The 24,536-nt window shown below is 43.6% G+C and overlaps 3 protein-coding genes and 1 long non-coding RNA gene across 8 annotated transcripts in view; 1 reads left to right on the top strand and 3 right to left on the bottom strand.

Moving 5' to 3' along the window:
- Positions 1-395: 395 nt before the first annotated feature.
- Positions 396-5,140, top strand: cbx1b (chromobox homolog 1b (HP1 beta homolog Drosophila)). 2 transcript variants are annotated; one of them, XM_027289669.1, is made up of 6 exons: positions 396-437; positions 2,342-2,423; positions 2,668-2,824; positions 2,967-3,120; positions 4,157-4,251; positions 4,404-5,140. In XM_027289669.1, the coding sequence occupies exons 1-6, from the start codon at positions 411-413 to the stop codon at positions 4,543-4,545; spliced, it is 657 nt and encodes a 218-aa protein (XP_027145470.1). In that variant the 5' UTR covers positions 396-410; the 3' UTR covers positions 4,546-5,140. The 2 variants fall into 2 exon arrangements, with proteins under 2 accessions (XP_027145470.1, XP_019109744.1); XM_019254199.2 differs by lacking the exon at positions 396-437 and adding an exon at positions 529-768.
- A 201-nt stretch (positions 5,141-5,341) lies between these two features.
- On the bottom strand, positions 5,342-14,434 carry nfe2l1b (nfe2 like bZIP transcription factor 1b). 3 transcript variants are annotated; one of them, XM_027289665.1, is made up of 6 exons: positions 14,191-14,434; positions 12,489-13,284; positions 11,399-11,620; positions 9,252-9,341; positions 9,008-9,163; positions 5,342-8,931 (listed from the first exon to the last, which is right to left on the bottom strand). In XM_027289665.1, the coding sequence occupies exons 2-6, from the start codon at positions 13,038-13,040 to the stop codon at positions 7,552-7,554; spliced, it is 2,400 nt and encodes a 799-aa protein (XP_027145466.1). In that variant the 5' UTR covers positions 13,041-13,284; positions 14,191-14,434; the 3' UTR covers positions 5,342-7,551. The 3 variants fall into 3 exon arrangements, with proteins under 3 accessions (XP_027145466.1, XP_027145468.1, XP_027145467.1); XM_027289667.1 differs by having other exon boundaries at positions 9,252-9,302; XM_027289666.1 differs by lacking the exon at positions 14,191-14,434 and adding an exon at positions 13,369-14,033.
- Positions 14,435-16,084: 1,650 nt separating this feature from the next.
- The window catches only part of cdk5rap3 (CDK5 regulatory subunit associated protein 3), a 10,145-nt gene continuing 1,693 nt past the window's right edge, over positions 16,085-24,536 (bottom strand). For both annotated transcript variants that reach the window (XM_019254185.2, XM_019254187.2), the window contains exons 6-14: positions 19,395-19,573; positions 19,145-19,281; positions 18,824-18,968; positions 18,504-18,602; positions 18,136-18,217; positions 17,945-18,033; positions 16,789-16,994; positions 16,461-16,632; positions 16,085-16,206 (exon numbers count right to left, since the gene is read on the bottom strand). In XM_019254185.2, coding sequence (XP_019109730.1) covers positions 16,141-16,206; positions 16,461-16,632; positions 16,789-16,994; positions 17,945-18,033; positions 18,136-18,217; positions 18,504-18,602; positions 18,824-18,968; positions 19,145-19,281; positions 19,395-19,573 — 1,175 coding nt within the window. In that variant the 3' untranslated portion in view covers positions 16,085-16,140. The remainder of the gene's footprint in view (positions 16,207-16,460; positions 16,633-16,788; positions 16,995-17,944; positions 18,034-18,135; positions 18,218-18,503; positions 18,603-18,823; positions 18,969-19,144; positions 19,282-19,394; positions 19,574-24,536) is intronic.
- On the bottom strand, positions 20,632-21,296 carry LOC113747812 (uncharacterized). The gene is made up of 2 exons (XR_003463909.1): positions 21,158-21,296; positions 20,632-20,670 (listed from the first exon to the last, which is right to left on the bottom strand). It is a non-coding gene; the product is annotated as an uncharacterized LOC113747812 (long non-coding RNA).

Raw genomic sequence — 24,536 nt, 5'->3', positions numbered from 1 at the left:
ACCAGCAGTAAATATTGTGCTAGTCCTAGTATTGAACTACAAGATGCAAAACAGTTGCAAGCCTTTGATTAGAGTTATGTAAAGCTTTTGATGGGGTAGTCAGGTCCTAGAGATGTGGGGACAACAGCTGCACAGAGGGGCCCAATTTGAGTTTTATGTCATGGGGCCCAAAATTCCTGGTGGCGCCCCTGACCCCAAATAGCATCTTTCATAGGGCCCCCAATCAGCTAGAAACAGCCCTCTATCTATCTATCTATCTATCTATCTATCTATCTATCTATCTATCTATCTATCCATCTATCTATCTATCTATCTATCTATCTATCTATCTATCTATCTATCTATCTATCTAATCCGTTCCATGGATCCAGTCCGCCGTTTGCTCTCTCTGCGCAGCCGCAGATCTGTAAATGACCTGGACTGGTCACGCTGCTGCGGTGAGTGAATCCATGCAGTCTGTGGATCAGCGCTGTGCTCCTCTCTCTCCTCCTCCTCCTCCTCCTGCCTTCCTCCGCCGCGCTCCCTCCCTCCTCCTCTCTCCCCCTCCTCCTCCTCCTCCTCCTCTCCTCCTGCTCCTCTCCGTCCAGACGAAGGGGCGGAAACGACACATTTCTGTGTAACGTTAGTGAGGCTAGCGGTATTTTGACAACAAATACAACACGAACAGCGACGTTACCGCCGAGTAACGGAGCCCGGTGTGTCGGTTTGATCCGGTTCGGGCGGAGCTTTTATTAAAAAAAAAAAAAAAAAAAAACCTCAGTCACATCGGTGAGTTTAATTGTCTTATTTTTTTTTTAACACCTCCTCCCTCCAATCGGTAAAAACGGTTGATTGTGCACGAGCTTAGCCGTTGGTTGAAGACTAGCACCGCCGCGCGTGACGTTAACGTCTAGTTAGCACGAGACACGTTTTCGCGGTATAATGCGCGAGCGATAAATAACGACAATAAACCGGACAGACATGCCCGGTGTGTGTGTGTGTGTGTGTGTGTGTGTGTGTGTGTGTGGCTGCTAACGAGGAGGCAACATGGAGGAGGAGGCTCACCGAGCTCGGCTGCAGACCGACGCCCCCCCCCTCTCTCCGGGGCTTTTGTCGTGCCGTGTTCGGCGTCTGTTTCCCGGCTAACGTTACCGACAGAGACCCCCCACCTCCATCATCAGTTAAAACCTGTTTGTGTTCATTTAAAGCAGACATCACTAACTAGATGTGTGTGTTACAGTGTGTGTGTGTGTGTGTGTGTGTGTTGCAGCCTCCTTAAACACATCTGGATTATTAATCAATGATCAATAATAAACACACACTTCCACATGTCATGATACATGGGTAACTTTAGACAGAGCAGCAGAACTCACACATACTCAAACTGCTCCATTCCCTTCACTGATGGGAAGTTCGTTTTTTTTTAGGGAGTCGGATCATTTGACTCCAAAAAAAAAGTCGGCTCTTCTTTTTACCACTTATAAGTGGTGTGCGATACTGCGTATTTTGGTACTGATCCGCCACGACCGGCTCTGGGTTCGAGCCGCGACTGGCCCTGGGTCGGCTTGGAAAGGGCCCGGTTAGGCCGACCCAGAGCCGGTTGCAGCGGATCAGTACCAAAATACGGAGTCAAAAAGAGTCGCTGCGCCAAAAAGAGTCGGCTCTTTTTTTTCACCACTTATTAGTGGTGTGCGATACTGCGTATTTTGGTACTGATCCGCCGCGACTGGCACTGGGTCGGCTTGGAAAGGCCCAACCCAGAGCCGGTCGCTGCACACCGCCGCGGAGAAAATGCGCCCGGCGATGGCCAGCCAGGTCCCACGAGGGGATCCTCCCGCTCTGTGACGCCGTCCCTGACCCGCCCAAATCGTGGTGATTGGTTAAAATTGCAACACTGCCTGAATTCACGGGGATTGAAGTTGAAGTTGCAAATCGCAACATCGCGAATTCCTGGAGGGTCTGCTTGTGACTCTCTGAAACCGTCCAATGAATGAATGCGCTGACTACTCTGCTACACAAAGGTTGTTTGTGGATCCTGCTCGATACGACCACTTGGCTTTGCAAAATTCTGCATCCAGCCTCAGTTGTTTGTTGTTGTTGTTTTTAAAAAAAAAAATTAAAAATGGGTCCAGATGCTGCTTCTTTTTCTACTGTCAACTCAATGCCGGCTCCCCTGTGTTCACCTAAAAGAGCCGGCTCTTTGAACCGGCTCGTTCACGACCGACACATCACTAATTGCCTCTCATTGTTACCCATGTATCTTTTCAATGAACCCAATGCTGTTTTCTCCTCTCTACACCTCGTCAAATCCGGCTTGCTTCCATCACGCAACAACAACAATCTTGACCGGGACGTTGACCAGGAACCTGCTGGTCCCCAGGTCTACCTGATGAGTATGAGCGTGACTACAGAACCCCCTAACGATGGTCCCACTGTTACAGAAGGTTTAATATATTATTCATTATTTTCCTAACATACATTTCTCTGTATCACGTTTGTCCTTGTGCGGTAAGGTGTGTGTCCAAGAGTCGGAGCAATGTGTTTGAAACTCTGCAGGATGATTTAGTGGAGAGAAAAGTAACAGAAACATCTCAACATCGGCAGACAATGAGAGATTTCAGTTTCAGTCGTTAAAAGTGTGGGAGTCTTCAGGATCAGTAACTATGTGCTTGTTGCTAACCTAATCAGAGAGCAAGATGACGACGACCGAGAAGAAGGAAAAGAAGCCGGACGATGTGCCGGAGGAAGAGGAGGAGGAGGAAGAATACGTGGTGGAGAAGGTCCTGAACCGGCGGGTGGTGAAGGGCAGAGTGGAGTATCTTCTCAAGTGGAAAGGCTTCTCTGAGTGAGTGTCGTCGTCACAAACTCAAATCTCTAAATCAGAGCTTGCTTTCAAAGTTGGAATATTTTAATAGGCGACTAAATAATTAATTGAATTCATAAATTCTGTTTTTCTTAAAAAATATATGTATGAACTTGTGTTGCAGAGAAGATAACACGTGGGAGCCAGAGGACAACCTGGACTGTCCAGATCTGATCGCAGAGTTTCTGCAGTCCCAGAAGTCGGCGCACGACGGGAAGAGGAAGGCGGCCGGAGAGGCAGAAGGAGATGAAAGTAAAACGAAGAAGAAAAAAGACGATGTAAGTCCCGATTCTTTGTTTTTATCCAGTTATTCTCTGCAGAGAGCAGCATCGGCACCGACATCACATCGTCATGGTGATGGCTGAAAGTAAATCGACTTATCTTAATCGTATTTTGATTTGGCAATGACTAAATATTGGCTTTTAGATATCAGTGTTAACCTGTGCAAACACTCAATACGCCGTCATGTTCAGAGTCGTGTTCATGTCTCACAGCTGACACCGACATGCATGTATGTTTACACCTGCCAGCATCAGATTAATGATTCATCAGTGATAATGTGTAAAATGTTGAATATGTCTAATAAAAAGTTGCAACTGTCAGTGTAAAGTTTTGTTATTTTTCTTTCTTTGCTTTGCTCCGGTGTTGTTTCGTTCCTCTGCATCTTCTGTGAGCTGAACAGTTTAGATGAAGAGCTGCAGCTGCTCACGATGGTTTCAGGACAGGATAAGATGTCCAAACTTTGGGATCGGTGAACCAGCGACAGGCTGACCCTCCCCTCCGTTAAACGTGGGATGCCTGCTGTGCACTCTCTCTCTCTCAGGCTGTCTGGAAGAGTTCTCGTGGACTTCCTGTGCAGACTTCTACAGAAACTCGTTCCGTTATTGACACAAGACGGCAGCGTTTAACCTTTAATTATTGTACAAATACATCGGTATGAAAACATAACCCAGTTAATGGATCAACAGAAAATTATTCTGCAGCTGTTTTCATAAAAATAATTGTAGTTGCTGTCAAACATTTGCTGGTACGAGCTTCTTAAAGCGTATTTGAAAGATATTTGAAGACCCCAAACATTTGTCACTATTTTCTGATATTCTATGAATAAATCTTAATAAAGTTCGGTGTGTGGACATTTGGATTCAGCTGCGACACTTCAATTTCTTCCCGATTTCTACACATGAACAGACACCTTCAGACATTCTCCTTGCACAGCAGCTCCGTGTTTTTGTGGCGCTGTTTGTTTTAAATCCAGATGTTAGCTGTGACATATTGTACATTTCGCTGAGCTGCATTTCGTTGTTTGATCCTCAGACAGAGAAGCTACGGGGCTTCGCTCGAGGGCTCGATCCAGAAAGAATTATCGGCGCCACAGATTCCACGGGAGAACTCATGTTTCTCATGAAATGGTGCGTATGCACAGTCACAGCTGGGCAGCTGTTCAAACTGGAACAGTGACTCAGTCGCTGCCTCCCTCTGTTGTCGAGGGATTTAAAATGTGTCGTGTAGCCGTGCCAGAAGTCTGAATTTGTCGCTTTTTTATTTTTTTCTGTCTGTGCAGGAAAAACTCTGACGAAGCCGACCTGGTGCCCGCCAAGGAGGCCAACGTGAAGTGTCCGCAGGTGGTCATCTCCTTCTACGAGGAGAGACTCACTTGGCACTCGTATCCGACCGAAGACGAGAAAAAAGAAGACAAGAACTAACACGGAGCGACGGGGCGGGGTGGGGAGACGGAAAGAAACTGTAGTTTTGAACTTGGAAAGAGGGTTTGGGGACGGGACGGGGCGGGAGGAGACAAGCAAGACACCATTGAATTCATTCGTCTTTTTGGTGTAGTATCACGCGTTCGGTTCTACTTTTATCCGGATATAATGTAATTGTAAATATGCTTCAGATTTGCTTGACAAAACCCAAACGAAACGAACAGCGCAGTGTTAAATCTCAGAACCCAGTCCGGTTTCGAAGAAAGCTCTTCGACTCCTTCAGTATCGTTTTTAATCACACGATATTGGTCCAGTGCTCGGTCATCTTGCTATGACATTGTATCAGTGATGTTTTTATTTCAGTAAGTGCCATCTCTTTTTTTATATTATATATATATATTTTTTTTTTTTTTGTTAAATTGATTCCTCGGTGCTTTTGCGGGCAAAACTGTGTTCACTTTAGCTGTTTTTCCGTAGGACTTGTTCGGTGTACGGTTATGAACCCTGTTCAGTGATTTCAGTTGGTAATCTTTGTAGTGTTTTTCATTAACATGTCTTGCTTGTCGGTTTTGATGAATAAACCACTTTTTGTTACCGTGCCGTTTCACGCTCGTGTCACTTTTAATAATATAACAGAGGAAGGCTGCGACTAATGATCATTCCAATAAACTAGTAAACAAATCTTAATTTTCTGCCGCTCTAAAACCTGATTTTGATTATTCACGGCTCTCTCCGAGAAGCAGATTTTCATATTTAAATTTACTATTCATGACAACTAGAACACAAGAGTCACAGGTGAAAATAAAAACACTTTATTAATCAATAAAAACAACTCTTGATTGCCAGCAAATATCTCAAAACAGAGGGAACTACATCCAAACTCAAAGCAGAGGGTGAGACTGTTATGGAGACATATTTTTTTTGTTTTGTTTTTTGTTTTGGGACAAACTACATAAAATCATGACGAACACAAACATGAAAATATTTACAGAACGAGACAGACGACGACAAAACAAAAAAAAAAGAAAGTGCACTAAGTAGTAGCAGTACTAAATAGTCTGTGTCTCACTGGGTTACACTGAAGTGAATGTTAACCAGAGTTTCATGCCTGAATATCACATTTAATGAGGACAAATTTCTCCTTTCAAAACTATTTTTTTTGGACATCATCTTAATGTTGCGAGTTCTATTTCAGCCTCTTGTAAATATTCTAGCCTAAAGTGCTATCTCAGCTGCAACGACTGACCTATTTTCTGTTTTCTGGTTTTTAAAAAAAGGAGGGTGATGTTAACACGTACTGACAGACCTCGCTCCAACAGACAGAGTAATAGCACTTCTACTTCGAGAATCTCTCTCTCGCGCTCTCAAAACGTTTAACGTGAAGGTGACGAGATCACCGTGAAATAAAAAAGGCGTTCAAGTCAAAGTGGCCACAACACACGCCGTCATGTCACACGTTCAAATAACTTCTTTTGTTTTTCATCTCGTGTAATAATTTGGCTCACTTTGTCATCGACACAAAAACGTAAAACAAAAACAAAACGTTGGATTTGTAGTATTTAAGCCAAAGCTTCGGCTTTTACAGCAGTTTAAAAAAAAAATTGCCTCCGGTGGCGTTGGTGTTGGGAAACGTTGGCAAATGAGTTACTTCGACGGGAGATCGCTTACACCACGGCGACGACCGAGCCTGTTTCTGAAGCTGACGTGTTGAACGAGGCGTCCGAATAACGTGGAGGCTCGATCTGTGACGGCCTCTCTCCGTCAGCTCCCGGCTGATCACAGTATCTTGAATTCCTCTTGTGATTACAGGCTCCGCGTGAAGTTAAAGTTGAACAAATAAAAAAATAAAAAGGGTGTAGACTTTCACATAAAGCTGATGTGGCTAGACCTATAACCTTGCTTATACTACAGATTATGAACAGTTAATAAGAGCCTTCCTAAACGCAGCTCCCGTATTTAAACCTGCAGCGAAGGAATAGCGACAGACACGGCAAAATGCATATAGCCAAGCCTTTTTAAAGACAAATTACAGTGCTATGTGTAATTTATAAGGAAGTTGATACATTTAGCAATGCAGTGTGCCTCCTCCCTAAAAACATCCATCTGCTCCTCTTGCAGGACTTCACCTCCGGGCCTCTTTCAGCAGTGGCCAGCCCGGGAACACTCAGCCTCTGACTCCTTCTCGTCTCAACATCCTCCTTCCACATTATCAAACCCCCCCTCGCTCTCGCTCTCTCTCCGTTTCTCTTCTAAAACTCGGATGCGACCGACAAAAAACTGACTCGAAAACTGCAAATTTGCGATACAAACCTACAGGGTTAGAGTGCAGCGCTTGAGCGTTTAAGATGTGTTCGGGTCGAGTGATGTGCACCATACAACCTTTGGTTAGTAAAGGTGTTAATGGCATCCTAAAATGATGGACTTTCTTGAACCTTTGGTATCTAAACTCTCTCACAACTCGTAGACGACGTTCTTCGCCTGAAGATTTGCAACTTAAAAGCCTCAGTGACCGTGAGAATCACCGGAAGTCTCCAGGGTGGGGGTGTGATCGGACCAGTCCTTTAAATCCTTCCGTGCATAGGTATTCCAACAGCGACAGTGTTCTTTAACTCTCCACGCCAGTCCCTTTGTTTCACCCTACGAATCTTCTCCGTCCTCAGTGGTTTTGGTGCAAAAAGGATCCAGAGCAGCTAAAATTTTTCTAATAGCTCGTTTTGTGTCCTTTTATATCCCTCCTCCTCTCCTTGCTTAATCGTTTTCCCCCGTCTAAATAATGAAATATCAGTACTCAAACGAAGAGCTACTTCTGCTTCAAAGTCGTTTCCGGGAAAATAATGTAGGAACAGAATGAAAAGGGAGAAACTAATGCAGGAAGAGTAGTCAACAATGCCATTTTTCTACTCACCAGAATCTTCTTAAAGGAAAAAAGGACATCTCTCTTGCATCTGCAGAAATCTTTCTTATTGATTTAGCAAAGTTATAGAATAAACAGCAGTTCTGCCGCCCTCACTTCTTTTTGTCTTTTTGTTTTTTCTCGGGCTTACGGTTCTGCTCGGCAGTCGTCACGCCGCGGGGCATGATCAGCACGCTGCCGTCGGCGCTGTACTGCAGCGAGTACTCGCTGGGAGGATAGGGCCGGCCCTCCTCGTCCCGTAGCTGAGTGAACACCTCTTGGTAGAGGCTTTGCATCTTCTGCTTCATCTGCCGGAGGGAGCGGATGAACTCCATCTTCTCCTTCAGCAGGCGGGCCTTGTCGCGCCTCAGGTCTTGGACTCCCTGCTCCAGGTTGATGATGGTGTCCAGCTTGCGCTTGCGGCAGTTCTGCGCCGCCATCTTGTTCTTGCCGCGCCTGCGGATGTCGCGGATGAGGGCCAGCTGGGCTTCGCTCAGGTGGTGCTTGGCTAGAAGCTCGTTGAACTCTTCGACGGGCAGGTTGATGATCTTTTCGTTGGAGAACGGGATCTTCATGGCCCGGGCGCGGCGTTCGTCGCGGCTTGCGTGCTTGTCGAGCAAGTCCTGATGAGGCTGAAGCTTCGAGTGCTGCTTGTCGCGGACAGTCTTCTTCCCGGTTGAGATGGGGAGCTCTGGGTGCTCGGAGAAGGCGGAGGAAAGTGGCAGGTTGTACGTATGATTGTGGCTGATGCCGTCGAGCTGAGGGAGGCCATGGAACTGGGAGGGGTCCTGATAGCTCATACGGCAGAGCTTACTATACCCAGGCTGATAGCCTCCGACAGCACCCTCCTCCGTCTCCGCGGTGGCAACCTCGGAGTCGGTGCTGTACCCCACAGCTCCCTCCTCCGAGAAGGTGGCGGACGTTGACGAGGAAGACGCTGCAGAAGAGCAGGATGTCTCGGAGCTGCTCGGGGAGGCTGGGCTGTGGCTGGAGTCCAAAGAAAGACCAGAATCTGAATCAAGCTCATCCTCCAACTGGGAAGCTTGCGCCTGGCTGAAGCCCTCCTCCATGGCGAGGTCCAGCAGGCTGATCTCATCGAGCATGGACTCCTCCAGCAGGGTGCTGAACGGGTCGGGCAGGATAGGCGTGGATGTTATGTTGTTACTAGAACTGTTGATGTGTGGCGGGAGAAAGATCCCGGTCAGGTTAGTGGCTCCGAACGTGGAGTTGATGTTGCTGGAGTTGCTGGAAGAAAGTCTGGGCATGGTGGTTCTCGGGGTGATGCTGATAGAGTCCAACTGGGGATTGAACATCTGGGGGAAGTCTTGGCTGCAGCTGGGGAGGGAGGCCTGGTGAAGGCTGACATCCTGGTTTACCGGTGTGGAGCCAGTAGAAAGTTCAAAGTTCCCCCCTGGGTTCGACTCGGTTGTCCCACTTGTGCCGTCGACACTGCTGGAGTTGGACTGGAGCGAAGTGTTGTTCACTTCCATCGCCTTCGAACAGAAAGAATCTGTTAGGGTCGGGTTATTTAAACACATTTCTGTGCTAAATACGGAACATCGCACATACTTGTAGCTCCATGATGGCCATTATATCTTGCCACTGCTGCTCCAGGTCTAACTGCGGCTCTGCTGGGGGCAGCTGTGGTGCTAGAGGAAGGCCCTGAGACGTAGACGGAGCTTCTTCATTGGAGACTATTTCCGGGGTGACGACCGGCGCTGGAAACTGATTGAATACACAAAGCAGGAACACTGTAACCGCTTTATTCTCTTTAGATTTACGATGCGTGCAACAACAACAACATTTATGTTACCTCAGACTCTTCTCCGAAAGGGAACGTGGCCTCTAACAGCCTCAAGCATTCCTGTAGAGACAGTGAAGTCTGTGAGCCGATACCCGGGAGCTGAAGAGCAACAAAAAAGAGATACCAACACAGTGACAAGCTGCAACGATAGGTCAGTTAGTTACTAACTGATTTGATCGTCTTTTTTCATAGAAAGAAATCAAATAAAAACTGAATACTTTCTGTTTCCTTTGGTCCTCTAGGACAGGAACGTGACTATCTTTGGGTTGCAGACATTTGAGGACGACACCTTTTGTTTTTATGTACCGTATTTTCACGACCATAAGGGGCATATAAACGTCTTATATTTTTTTCAAAATGTGCGGCGCGCCCTATCGTGCAGTGCGCCCTATGTGTGTTGTTAAACCTGTGTTGAGAACAACGTGCCCATCTCACAGCCGATGTGAAAAAAGAAGTGAAACAAATGAACGCTGCACTTGCTGTTATTCCGGAAGGTCTGACAAAGGAACTCCAACCGCTGGACATCGGTGTGAACCGGCCGTTCAAAGTAAGGCTGCGAGCGGCGTGGGAGCGATGGATGACCGATGGAGACGACAGTTTCACAAAGAGTGGCAGGCAGCGCCGGATGGATGGATTGTAGATGCGTGGGCTAACGTGTCTACTGGCACTGTTGTTCGAGCTTTCGCCAAAGCCGACATCATTTCCGAGGGGCCGCACGGCACGGAAAGTGACTCTGACAGCGAAGAAAGTGGAACTGGCATATTTGACTTAGTGCAGCTGTTTAATTCAGAAACGGAGGATGAGGACTTCGATGGGTTTGATTAATGACGATTATCGGTAATGTGCTAATGTGTGCTGTGGTAATGTGCTTAAAAAATGTTAGTACTTTGTAATAAAGACTTAAATAAAGCACAATCAAACTCAGTTTTGCTCCCGCTCTATTGTTAAATACGCACACTTGTATGCTTGTGTGTGTGTTGTTGTAGGGCGGTGCGCCCTATGTGTGTGTAGACTGCGCCTTTTCGTACGGTGCGCCTTATGGTCGTGAAAATACGGTATTTGTTGTTATCAACAACTTTGTGACATTTTCTGGACCAAAAAACTAACTGATTAAATCAAGCAAAGGATTAGTCAGTGATCAGATTAATCAGTGAAAAAGAATTAGCGATTCTTTTCAGAAACTTTCAGACTTTGTGGTTTCGGTTTATTGGGCCAGACCGGTTTCCTTTTAGCTCTGGTCTGGTTTGTGTTCACGTCACGTTCACGTTGTGACAGGTAACTCTTTGACATGTTTAGTCTCAGAGTACGAAACGAGCTCGAGACGTCTGTTTGAACTCTTTCATGGACCCTCGCGCTCGCACTGTGATGTGCATGTTACCATAGTTACAAAATGATCTTGCATGACTAAAATCAGATCTATCTTCTGTCACACGGTCCTGTGGTCGGCGTGCTTCGCTTTCACGCCACAAATGAACCACATCCACTCAGAAGCTAAACGACAGCACCGACCGCAGCGGGCCGAGACCCTCCGTCAGCTCGGGCGGTGCTTCTTGAGTCTGATTGGCAGCTTTCACAGCAGCCCAAATGAACTGGACATTAGATTCTCGAACTGTTTCTGTATTCGCTTGGATAATGCTCAGCTGCCGCAGACGAGCCAATAAAAAGGAGATCATCGGTTCGGGTTAGTTCATTAAAACGTCACGGATACCAGCACTGGGTGTGCTGCACGTGTCACTGCGGCTGACAATTCTGATTGGCCGCTGGGCCACTGGAAAATTCTCTTGTATGACAAGCCCTGAAATAAATATAACTCAAAAATGTTTCGTGAAACGAGCATGAACAAAGCTCGGCATAGCTTCAAACTGCAGCAGCGTGATTTATGAGCTCTAACTCGTTCGTCGGCTGCTGGGACTCAACAATGAGAGGAATTCAAACCGAGCCTCTTCAGAGGAGAACGTCATTTTTTTGGGGACAAACGGTGAAAAGAAAATGTCTGCATGTAAATTAAAGAGTCATATTCAGGAGATAAAATCTTTTATCACCAGTGTGCCGCTCCCGAGTTCCTATTTTCTTTTTATGTGCTACACGACGGTTAAACGTTCGATCTCCCACCGGAAGAAACGCCGCAAACGTGGAGGCGCGTTCAGTCGACAAACCTGCTCTGGAATGCTCTCTCCCGTCTCCCCATCCACCGGCTGAGCTCCTTGTAAGTTTACTCCATTTCTCCAGCTCTCCTGTTCCTCATTCCTGTCTTTGTTTTCATGCGGGCTGGGCTTCTCCTCCTCGCTCTCCTTCTGACGGTTGCTGTAGTTGAACACTTCTCTTCCTGCGCCAAGGTCGATGTCCTGTCGCCATAGGATGTCAATCAGGTCAATGTCCTGGGAAAACATATAGCAACCATTGAAAAATGGCCCTGTGCAGAGAAAAGTTACTTTAATAACCAGGTAGTTGTAATGAAACCTAGCTCATAATCAGTGCAAATGAAACCCAATCTATCTGGGCTATTTATGAGTGAAATGATTGACTTAAATAAACTTATAGACTGTTCATCTGCTATAACCAGGCTAATTTTGGCAGGAGAGCCTGGCAGATCGTGTAACAGAAATGGAGTCAGATGATGAAACCATGACATAAACACTCTGACATGGTGATCATCATGTGATCAGAAAGAAGTCTCAGTTCATTACAGCCCAACAATGAAAAAAGAAAAGTCAGCGGCACCAATATGATCGTGTGCGAGGACTGAAATGGTAAATTCATTTTAAAAAAACAACAATAAACTATCACGGGTGGAAACGTTTTAAAAATAAATGAGCTGTGGGTTTTTGGGTTTCGTGCAGTTTTAAGAGCGTGAATTAAAGAAGACTGAACAGAATACAGCTGCTAACAGCTGTAACGAATGCGACTCGACCGGTTTGACTAAAAATATCTGACACTGTTAAAACACTAGGGCTGTGGATCACGAACAATACTTTGTAACCCCGTCTAAACTCAGCGTACATGTTACGACTCGTGCTACTTTTATAGTACGTAGGATTGATTTATTAACATCTGATGATGATTGTTACTTGGCTGAATTGTTTGCCAGTAAATTAGACCGGTCGAGAAATGCAATTTAACATTTAATTTCTCAACTGCTGGGTTTATTTGAGCATGAATGTGTGACAGCGAGCAACCCGTCAAAAGGAGGTGTCGGCCTCCTCCTTTTGACAGATGCTGCCCAGGTGTTCAAACGAGCTGCAGTACCTCTTTGGTGAGGTCATCGTTGCCATCCCTGCTGCCTTGCTCCTGGTTGCCCTCGGGGGCCACAGCTCCCAGGCTGCTGTCCGCTGTGTTCAGGTTGTACGTGGATTCAGGTGCTCCGCTTCCTCCCCTCATGGCCGGGGTAGCGTCAGGGTTGTTAACGTCCTCTAGGCCGGCCCCATTGTCCAGGGTGATGCTGGACTGGCTGCTGGTGGACACCACAGTCTCAGAGTCACGATGCACTAGCCAGGTGTTGAGCTCGGTACTGGGCACGGAGAGGCGATCCAGCTGGCGCACCTGGTTCAGCAGCCGTCGAGTGGTGAAGAAATGGTCGAGGTCCACACTCTTTGGATGGATGCCATAGCCGTCCAGCGTGTTGCGCAGGTTGTGAAACTGTGTCTGGGTGTAGGCTGAGCTAGGGCCCAGGATGATCTCTCTCAGTGGGGGCAGCTGATTGCTTAGATAGGTGTCAACGTCCACCCGCACCCCAATGAGACTCAGAAGGATGGTGAACTGAATCAGGCCCTCTGTGAAGTACTTTTTCAGGTAAAGCATTTCTTTACAACGGAACAAAAGGTGAAAGTAAAAAATAAAAACAAAAACGGGGCCGACTACCTCGGATCGATGCTTCCGCGCGCGTATACATGAAAAAAAAAAAAAAGTGGTTAAAGACCAGCGAGGGGGAGGCGAGGGGTCTTCAGGAGGAAGGCATGTAAGATCCGAGACGGGGTTTCCACTCTGACAGAGTCCAGTTTGTGCTCAGGGCTTTGTTCTTCATAGGTTTCTCATCCTCCCGGTCCTGATGGAAACAAACGAGAAACAACATTTTAAAGCTCCATCAGTCCCAACACCCCTTTTTTTAAGAAACAGCAGCATTACCTACCTACGTTTGAATTAAGCACATGGTAACGAACACAAAAATAAAAAAGGATGCAAACACTCCATCCTCTCAGAAAAGAGACTAGAGAAGAAGGAGAAGAAGGAGTGATCGCATGTTTCCAGAAGAAGAGATGATGAACACGGAGCTGTGAGGCATCACCCCACCCTTCGTCAGGACAACTACTTCTCGTGGGTGGCTGCTGAAGGTGAATGAGAGAGTCGAGAAAGCTCCGGCTGGCTAGCACAGGCACCGACGGCAGCGTTAGGCGGGCGGGCACGGTCCCTCCCTCCGCTCCGCGTCCTTATTATGACAGCTACCTTTGAGTTTAGACTTTAAATACGCGTTAATAAAACAGCCGATCAGCTGTTTGCCCTGAAAAAGTGACAGCTAACCTCCTGTATTTGTGTTTTTAGTGGGGGGGGGACTACCTACTACTTCCGTTAGCATCAAACAATCTCCCTAGCAACAAGTGGTGAAAAGACGAGTGACCGACTCGCGCGGCCAATCGCGTCCGTCCAGCACGGTGACGACACATGAGTCCAGCAACTCCCGGCCAATGAGAATAAAGCGAAGGCGGGGCTTAGTGAGCTAAACTACTACAGGAACTCCCGAGGCTAGCCTGGGATGCTAACTGAATCGTAAACTACTTTTGTAAAGTGTTAAATAAAACACTCACACGCAGAGTAAACACGTGAATAAACACCACGCAAACACGCGTGTGTACGCTCGTGTTAGCTGTCGCCGTGATTTCCACCCCCCCCGCCCCGCACAGTCCGTGTGTCGGCTCACGCATTTCTCAATTGAAAACATTGATTTAAAACTCACGCGTGAAGGTTTTGCAGCCGTGTCCTCATGCCCTCCTGCTTTAGAAAAACACAGAACAAAAGCCCACGATCAACCCACGAACAGGCAGAGGAGAGCGGCGTCAGATCCAGGAGCTCCGCGGTGTTGTCCGGTGCTTCATTCCCCAGCCTCGCCTCGCTCACTGGCCCACCATGACTTGCAAAAAACCGCTAGCTCGGCCCGGCTAGCCGTTAGCAGCGCCGCTTGACACCAAAACACGCTTTCGCACTGAGCATGCGCAGAACATTCTAGTGGCAAGCTTTCATCAGCCGACTGAAACCCCCAAAACTGGAGATGTTATAACAATAAAGTCATATTTTTAATATATTTATATATATATTATATATATATATATTAATATAATATTTTTTTATTCAGATTTGAAAAAACTACTTCACACAGCTTGTCATCAGCCGACTGAAACCCCCCAAAACTTGGGAGATATATAAATAATAGTCATATTTTAATATATTTAATATATTATATATATATATATATATTTTTTATTCAGTTTAGAAAAAACTACTTCACACAGCTTTCATCAGCCGACTGAAATCCCCCAAAACTGGAGATATTATAATAATAAGTCATATTTTTAATATATTTATATATAAATATATTAATTAATTAATATTTTTTTTTTGTTCAGATTTAGAAAAAACTACTTCACAATTTCATCAGCCGACTGAAACCCCCCAAAACTGAGATATAAATAATAAAGTCATATTTTTAATAATTTATATATATTAATTTATATATAAATATTTTTATATATTTTTTAGGTTCAGATTTAGAAAAAACTAATTCACACAACTTTCATCAGCCGACTGAAAACCCACAAAACTGAAGAGATAATAATAATAAAGTCATATTTTAATATATTTATATATTATATATATATTTTCTATTAGTATATATAAATATTTTAATATATATATTTTTTTTTTGTTCAGATTTAGAAAAAACTACTTCACACAGCTTTCATCAGCTGACTGAAACCCACCCAGACTGGAGATATTATAATAATAAAGTCATATTTTTAATATATTTATATATATTATATATTTATATATATATTTTAATATAATATATATTTTTTAGTTCAGATTTAGAAAAAACTACCTCACACAACTTTCATCAGCCGACTGAAACCCCCCAAACTGGAGATATTATAATAATAAAGTCATATTTTTAATATATTCAGAGGCTTTTTAATGCTTTTTTTGTACCAGCAAAATAAGAATTGCATTTCTATATAAGCCATGTGTTTTTATGACAATAATATTAACAATATTAACCTGTTTTTAATGTTGTATTCTTGTAATTTTAAAAATACTTTTATGGTTCTTCTTGTTTGCTTCTGTTATTTGCTGTCTACTCTCATTTATTGCACGGTGTCCTTGGTGACAGAAAGAAAATGTTATTTAAAATTATTATTATAACTATTAAATCTCTTGAATCTAAAACTCAAAATGTGTAAATATATTAGTACATGTAGCTATATTGTATGTATTGTACATAGTCTCTTAAGATTATCAACAATAACAAATGTGTGTGTATATAATTAATTTAAGCAGGTTTATTTGTACCTTTCTGAAAATGTACTTGGAGATTAAGTCTTACTTTATTTAATATGCAATAGTAAGTACTTTATTTGTTTTATATATAAAACAACCTGTCTCTCGCCTTTGTTCTGTCTTTATATAATACATATTCTAATGAAGTAAAAAAAAAAAGAGTTAATATTTGATAAAACAAAATGATCTCTGCAGTAAAAACATTTATAGATTTTATACATCCAGCTTTCACACGTCTAATATGTCAAATGTTTCTTTCTCAGTGTTAATCCAGAAAACGTAAAGAAACACACAAGACCTAAAATTAAACACCACTTTTATTTCTGCAAGTGGATCATGACATGAAATATTCTCACTATATATTAACCCCCATCAGGTTGACGGGCCTGTTGTGGTATTTCTTTGAAACGTCAGCTTGAATCTGCAAAAAAAACAAAACAAGTAACAATCAGATCAGAATTACTGTAATAATAATACTTGAGTATATTAATTATGCGCCCTGTGTACAACATGTATTCCTTTAATCTGCAGCTGTAAATGTTCATAGAATCTGAAGCTTACGTTCACTGTGAGAGGTGGGAAGAAGAGAAAAATGCTGCTCAACCTTCTCTTTTCAGAGAGCTGGCAGATTTCCCACCCTGTGAACAGAAATAAATTGAAATAGTAATCCAATACCAGTTTCTGGAGTTCCCGGGTGCATCCTGCCAGCAGGTCGACACGAGGCTCCAGCCTGGACTGCTCCTCTAGGGCTTCCTGCCTTTTCTCCACCATCGTGGCACCCTTCAGTACCAGAATGTCCGCCTGCTTCAGCTTCTGTCTCAGCACCTCCGTCACTCGCTCGACATACCTACAACACGTTACATACAAACAAAGCAATGGTTCATTCTCATCCTCTGTCCCTTTATGTCTATGTCAAATGTCTGGGTCGTTGCTTAAGTTACATCGGATTGTGTGCATTGACAACATGACGGACACTATGAGGATCAGACATATGGCTGCATACCGCGGCGAGGCCTGGATCATAAACAGGTGCTGCATCCGCAGAGAAGTGAGCCGTCCCAGAAGGTCCTGCACCTCTGACAGCATCTCCCGAATATGTTCACGGGATTGGCCTTGGATGACAGAAGGGGCCAGCTGGAACTGGCTCATAGCGACCACATCGCCCTCCTCTCCCATCTCGTTCACGCGCTGGGTTAGGAACGCTTCCAGCTGTACGAAGACATGAAACCGGCAGTCAGCTGTGTGAGATAAAACTGACACATGATCTAATCTATCATGCAGATACTACCCAAAATATCAAATATCACAGGAAACATGGTGGAGCTCCTTCAGATAACCTTTTATCGCACAATTATTAATAGTCTACTTTTCTGTAACTGGTTAAAACAATTCAAGTTAAAACAATCACAGTGATCACTGTTACTAATATCTTTTGTGTTTCCAGTTTTGAAAAAGCTCACTGAAGCCTGCAACTCCTCTTTTTAGCCACTTGGGAGCAGCAAAAACAAAGTGTAAAAATAATACTGACTTCTCTTCACTAAGTCGATAACTTGTTGGAAAACTTATTGACACATGAAGCAGACATGACGATTTACTCATACGTGTTTGTGGCCACCTGACAGATGTAATATTTATTCTCCTTCGAGCTCTGTTTGTTCAACTCACGAGCCTCTTTAGCAGCTAAATGCTTCAGGGTAGTGTACGATTACTTTGTGCTGAAAACAGCTGAAGGTGACACGACTAAAGCGGTGAGCGTGAACCGAAACTGAAGTCTCAGAGCTGGAAAACCAAAACAATGTGCCGAGATGAGCTGAGGGGAACGACAGTGTCAGGTGATAATTCTGTGTGTTCATCACTGCAGGTTTCCTCTTTCACTTCATCATTTCCTCTATTGTTAATACGAAAATATGGCTTATAGCAGTATTAGGTATCCATATATTAATGTCAAAATGTACAAAATAACTGTTTCCATATCTCAGAAGTTTGAAATTCATAGACTTGTTTCAGTTTGTTCAGTTTTTCTGTCTCTCTGTCTCACTGTAAACTGAATATTTTTAAGTTTTGGTGGGACAAAAATAAGTTGCCGGGTCTTAGGAACCTAAATCAAATGGATGAACCAATAAAAGGGGTCTCTGACACCAGACGACCGTAGTCTTTACCTCCATCAGCTCGTCGATGAACAGGCTGCGTGACTGAGAGTTCTCCAGTATTGTTAAAGCATCCTCGCCCCTCGCCACGCCCTCAGGACCTACACGATGACACACACACACACACACACGTCATGGCATTTAAACAGCTGAGCATGTGATACACTGTGGGCTCATGATGCAGATCTATACAAAGTAATTACAGTCTGTTCCCGCGTCTACAACTTCAATTTCAATGGGAGCGGCTTCACTGTCACCCCAGTCAATACCACCAGCAGCTGCGTCCTGTTGAGGGAGACGGACAGAGACGTTTGGACATTAGAGTCTTTTCTGTGTGATGAACTCAAGTACCACTCCATCAACACCACTTTACACCTGATTCTTCAACTAAATGCTGGTTAACACCTATTGTTTGCAGAATTTATACATTTCAACTGCTGGCTGAAATCGAACCCGAGCTGCTGTCGTCAGTCGATACATTCTTAATTTGAATATCTACATATCAAAAGTTAAAGGGGGAAGACAAACTATGTACATAACATCAACATGCAGACCTGTTCAGGTGCCTCACCTCAGAACTCGGCTCCAGACTGATACCCCAGTCTACCCCATCCTCCACTGTGATGACATCCTGGGTAGCTGCACCTGTACCAAAGTCACCCCAATCAATCTAAAGCAGACAATACACAAACACAAAGTCAGTTATTATATAATCATTTCAACTATTTGATGAATATCTCACAGTAGCACAGAGCTGCCACACCATAAATCCATTTGGTTACAGTGATAATATGAATAAAAACGTGAAATAAGATCAAAACATTTACGTAAGTGACACAGTTAAACAGTGTGTTTCTGATTATTACACATCATAGAAACACTCAAACCGACCGCATCATCTGTGGCTGTATCAGGAGCTGCTTCTTCCGCAGCTGGCCTCTCGACGACAGTGGGGACTTTCCCCGTTCTCCATTCATAAAAAGTCACGTTTCCTCTCTTCTGGGCAAATGTCAGCGTGGGAAGGACCGGCTCAGACCTACAAATATAACGACACATGAGCTCGTGTGGAAAAAGGTGAATACTTCCCATGTTTTTTTATGGTTCAAAAGAACAGACAGTTGTATTTATATTAGGGACATGTATGTTTACTGAGAACACGTGTTCTACGCGAGACTGAGCAATGTTTAAGCCAGGAACATAGAGCATACTTACCACTCACATACAAAGTTTGTGAAGGCTGTATAAAACTGGATTTGCTTCTCTAATTTGGCTGCATCCTTCCCGACTTCATCAAGAACAGCTGGTAAGTCTTTGACCAGAGCCTGAAGCTCACGAGCCACATTGTCTCCCTGTGAAACAGTCAGAGTGAGCATCATGTCTGTTGAACACTGCACGGTCTCCGTGGAGGTTTTCTGTGTTTGAACGCTCTCAGGGTTGCAGATGTGCAGGTTCCAGCACTTACCGTGATGCCGTACTGTTTGCACGCGGCATAGTAGCGTTCCCTCAGGTCTGCGGCTGAGCTCTGGCACTCCACTTCCCGCCTGCTCAGCTCCTGCTGCAGCTGCTGGGCTTTGGCCAGCTGCTTCCTCAGAGCCGGACCTTCATAGCTCACATTGCGAGTCAGCAAACTGGCCACCTCCGCTGGGACACACAAACAGATTTTGTTTATTAAAAAAGACTCTATTCATGCACTTATTTTGTTTCTATAGCTGGATGATGTTTCCACATATCTAATTATAATAATGATGCAGAAGTAATCTGAGCAGCAGCAACAAAATGTTTCCATCATTTAGAAAACGGTATCTTTGGGTCTTCTTGGTGATGTCTATACTTACCCAAATAGAGATTATCGACCTCATAAAGAGACACAATCTCTTGCCAATCCTGTAAAAAACAGAAAAGACAATTAAAATCTAAGTTTTAGGATGGTCCTTAGCAGTTCAGAGTAGAGGAACGCACAAAGAGAAATCTTCTCTCACCTTCACCTCTGAGATGAATATCTGCCAAAGATGTTCTTGGAGGACGCCTCGTTCCCTTCAGTATCTCCACTATCCAGCAGTGGAAGTAGTGAATGTCTATCAATAAAAACAAAGAAGCATTCACACAGAGGACGGAGAAGTTCAGCCATGTGACAAACATGTACTAATACAGGTGATGTGGGGTTCGAAGGGACCTACAAAGCCGGAGAGGAGCTGCTGGATCTCCTCGTTCTCCGGCATGTCTGGATGGCGGCGTTGATCTTCTCTCTGATCTCTTTGACGCGCTCTGCCATTTCAGATTACAGTGACGCCGATCCAGCAGCCAGTCTGTGGACACGGAACAATTAAACAGCTAACGCACCGCGGTGGATCGTGGCATCGTTTGAGTCACCTTGTGTGACCGATTCGATTCTGTGATCCCGTTGGAGGGAGACGGTTAGAGAACACAAACGCTCAGTTTACAGTAACAGCATGTTTTTTTTTGTTGTGTGTGTTGTTCGACTTACCCAGGAGTTTGCTGGTCTGTATGTCGATGGGAAGGTTCTGAAGGTTCTGCTGAAGAAAACAAATCAACACATACAGGTTCCACTGCTACTACTGCATTGTAATTGTACAATATGTTTTGTGTTGATTTGTTCTGTGACATCTTGCACGTCTGTCCGTCCTGGGAGAGGGATCCCTCCTTGTGGGCTCTCTGAGGTTTCTTCCACATTTTTTCTCGTTAAAAGTTCTCCACACTCGAACTGAGGGTGTCACTCCCTGTACAGATTGTAAAGCCCCAGAGACTTTGGGCTATACAAAAAAATTGATCGATTTGATAGATGTGTGATGCAACATGTGCAAACATGCAGCCACAAAATCAACCATTGCAAACAGAAAACTATATAAAGTAACATATAAAATAATATAGACTACATAAGGATAAACCATTGCAGTCAGATTGGGCTGTATATATATGCACAATGCACTCATGCAATCTGTTTTAGTGCAGGTGTTATCAGGAGTTAACCTCTAAACACAGTTATATATATTAATATCTGTCTCTGCTCTTCTCAGACCGTCACGTGTTTTTCCTCATGCACTGCAGCATCAGCTGCACAGGGACAAACTGTGTGTCCCTGTGTGACAGGTGACACACGAGAGTCTGACCCGAGAGCATATAAATATAATAAACAAAATAAAACATTTTTTCTTTATTCCACAGCGACTGGACATGACGTCACGCAGCAGACTGAAACAGACTTACCGTCATGTTGTCTTCACCTGTGCAGACACCACACACCTTATGTCTCCATCACGGGTTTAATTAACGGGTTTAATTAACAGGTTTAATTAACAGGTTTAAAATCACCATCCGCGTTTCACTGTTTGTGACACGTTACGAGAAGGAGCCAATAAGAGAGGAGTGTTACACTCGCTGCCTGGAGGATCGACCAATCAGATGCCGCCGTGCTGACTGCCGCATGCTATTGGTGGATCGCTAGAGGGCGCTGCAGCACCAAGGCGGCGGAAGAAGTACCCCTCCGATCCTTAACACTAATAAAGTCCATGCGTGTCAAAGTAAAAGTACAGAGTGTTGTATTCTTCTGGAGAGAAATGGATTACATTATATTATTAAATTACTTCTTTTAAAATAATAATACATTTTATTCCATCCTTACATAAATAAGAGTGAACAGCAAATAACACAAAACAAACAAAAAGTACAAATTAACAAAAATTACAAACATTAGAAACGGTTAAAATAGGACAAGTAAGGTTTAAGGCAGACTTTATTATTTATCTTTATTCTGTATAGTTTATTATTAATATATTACATGATTACACTGTAAAAAAATATGAATATAAAAAAGTGTAAAAGACAGTGAACTATGCTATTTAAAACACATACTAAACTTATATTTCATGGCATAACCTTTATTTATATGTCATTTTTTAAGGAATCTGAACAGGATAAAGAAGTGTTTTTATGTTAGAGACTGTTAATTGTACAGTAATAATTCAGAACTTTATTTTTTTAGGCATTCTAAAGGTGTTATCATGTCAGTTAGATGGCAAACAGAGTATGTGTACTTATATGATAAAGTTTGCAATACAAAGCGACTTTAACCATACAAAACAGTACTAATACCCTTTTACCATAAATTTATAAAAGGTTATATGTGTAAGTAGTATTTAACTGTAGCTGGTTAAGGTGAGTGCTTTATATACTGGTTGTTCAGGAGTGACCAACCTGGGTCAGCCACCTCCAGTGTGTGTCACAAGATTAATCTGAGGGTGTAAGAGAGTTCCTACACACATCTGTTTATTGGATAGCTACCACTTTGGCCTCACATCAGTATATGTTATAATTAATCAGATGTTATCGTGTGTTTTGTAGTATATAGAGGTCTAAAGTAGCATGATAAATACTCAAGTACAATACCTACGAATGTCTTCTTAAAACATACTTGTAAATGCAACCATTGCATTTAGTGTTTGTATCCAGATGTTTTATTCACATTTCATTTGGTGTCTCTTTCTTAAGCTCTGAGGTTTTGATTAATGGCTGACCCAGCAGCAGCTTGCTAACTGTTACAGAAACAGTTCTGTAACTTTCCACATTCTTGTCATTAATCCCATCTTGGCATCAGACCCTTACACAAACTCCAACATGCTGTCATCGAAAAAACCAAAGGAAAGGAATAACATAAGACTTTGGAGCTGGACGGGAAAATGTCTCACACACTGGGTTTACACCCCCTGCACGTACATCCTCAGGTGGCCTAATCTCAGGTCATTTGACTGGTGACCAAACTTGCAAAGTAAGCATCCATTCACTCTGTGATTTCACGCAACCCATGCAAAACATCAGGGACACTCACCTCGTTCAAGGTGATCTTTTTTAGATCCCTCTCTCTCTCTCTCTCTCTGTCTGTCTGACTCTCTGGTTCTCCAGCTTAAGCAATGACTCAGTGTTGTGTAACAGGAATGGGAAAACTCAAACACAAAGATGACTTATTCTGCGCTCCAAATTCCACATTAAAACAAGCCGGGTTTAAAGTGAGACTGATAAAGGGAATTATTTGCAGTTTGGAAAGCTGCTCCACCTCAAGTTCACATTAACTCTGATGTCATTAATCTGATGTGGCTGAGCGGGCCCGGAGAAAGGTCTCACTAAATCACATGGTTGCAACATTTACTCCTACTATGCACTTTAGCTGGGCTGGCTTAGCTTTAGGTGTGTTCGTGTGTGGTGTTGTTGTTGTGTGTTGAGGTGGTTGGTGTGTGCTTTAGTAGTAGAGCGACAAGCGACAAGTCGAGTGAGGGGGGAGATAAGAAGGTGCACCTTGTGTTCACCTGAGAGAGGAGATTAAGAGAAACAGAGGGGGTAGTTTGTGCATGGCGGGCAGTTTCCATTGGGTCTCCCTCCGGTGCGTCATCAAGGTAAAAAAAAAAAAGACACTTTAATTTATTTTATATCTCTATCTAATTTTAAGAAGTATAAGTAGTGCCGTTCAGTTTGAATGTTTCTTTGGTTTATTGAAAACTTTCTAAAAAATCAAACAGCAGATATCAGACTTGGTTAGGCACAGGATGTGAAGTCTGTCACTTACGGCTGGTGTTTCCACCGTCAACAAATAGTCACTATATCTGCAAACTACTTTAACAGCTGAGAGTTTTAAAAAATCTTTGATGGGACGCTGGTTCTCAAACTTGAGAAGTTTGCTGCTTTCATCACTTACATAATAGTGAACTGAGTATTTGTAGGTTTTGGACTCTGTGGGGGACAAAATGAGACTACATGATATATTTTATTATGTTTTATTGTTTTTAATGTGTAATTCTGGTGTTTGGGTAGAAATATTGGAATAGGAGCTAGTTGATGAGAATGCTGCCTGTTGTGTGTATTGTTTTAACATCTCGTCCTGGTTACCTCGGGTTGTTTGTGTGGTCTGAGCAGGTGTTTGAGTGTTTGTTTTTTACTTTCACTCAGTCATCTGTTAATGTTTTTTATTTTTTTTTTTTTTGGGGCCTGCAGCCTTACATAATGCATGCAAATTCATAAATCGGGCACGAAACATCTTCATCAACTTTGCCGTTACGGCTCAACAGTGAAGCTGGCACGAGGGACGAAACCTGAGAATCTAATGAACCTTTAGCTCAATTATGAGGGCAGCACAGTCCCTGCGTCCCTTGGAGCCTCCTCTCTCCTCCCTTTCTCTCCCCCCAGCTCAAACATTGTGCCATTGAAAGGCCTTGCAGCTGGTTAGTGATTTCCGAACGTGGTCACAGTGTTCCCTTCTGCGGTGATCTCTGAGGCTTTGCTGACCAGCCCACACATAACAAATACATAGTAACTTATTAAAGAGAACTATGGAGTGTCCTCCTTAAAGTCAACAGGCTTTTTGTCTCAAAGGTCACATCATACATCTAAGTACAGGAATACCAAAAAAATTGTGTGCAATGTACCGCTATGCCCTCTTACTTAACTCGGTGTGAAAGTGCCGCTCGAGTCCTTGAGGGACTTTGTTTGTGCAGAAAACTGCTTTTGTGCAAAGTCAACAATACTATGTAAATGCTCTGTAAACATTTGAAACCTGCTTTTTTTTAAAAGACTGAACACACAAATTCCAATCTCTCTC

The sequence above is a fragment of the Larimichthys crocea genome, chromosome XVI (assembly GCF_000972845.2).
Source record: "Larimichthys crocea isolate SSNF chromosome XVI, L_crocea_2.0, whole genome shotgun sequence".
In the NCBI taxonomy this organism is placed as follows: Eukaryota; Metazoa; Chordata; class Actinopteri; family Sciaenidae; genus Larimichthys; species Larimichthys crocea.
The sequence above is the reverse complement of the archived record's forward strand: the minus strand, read 5'-3'. Positions and strand labels throughout refer to the sequence as shown.

Excerpts from the sequence above, each read along its gene's own strand:
- cbx1b (XM_027289669.1), top strand. The coding sequence starts at position 411 with ATGACCTGGACTGGTCACGCTGCTGCG. Across the intron at positions 2,424-2,667 it reads TGGTCCCACTGTTACAGAAG|AGAGCAAGATGACGACGACC; the intron begins GTTTAATATATT and ends TAACCTAATCAG. Across the intron at positions 3,121-4,156 it reads CGAAGAAGAAAAAAGACGAT|ACAGAGAAGCTACGGGGCTT; the intron begins GTAAGTCCCGAT and ends TTTGATCCTCAG.
- nfe2l1b (XM_027289665.1), bottom strand. The coding sequence starts at position 13,040 with ATGCTTTACCTGAAAAAGTACTTCACAGAGGGCCTGATTCAGTTCACC. Across the intron at positions 11,621-12,488 it reads ACGATGACCTCACCAAAGAG|GACATTGACCTGATTGACAT; the intron begins GTACTGCAGCTC and ends ATGTTTTCCCAG. Across the intron at positions 9,342-11,398 it reads GAGAGAGCATTCCAGAGCAG|CTCCCGGGTATCGGCTCACA; the intron begins GTTTGTCGACTG and ends GTTGCTCTTCAG.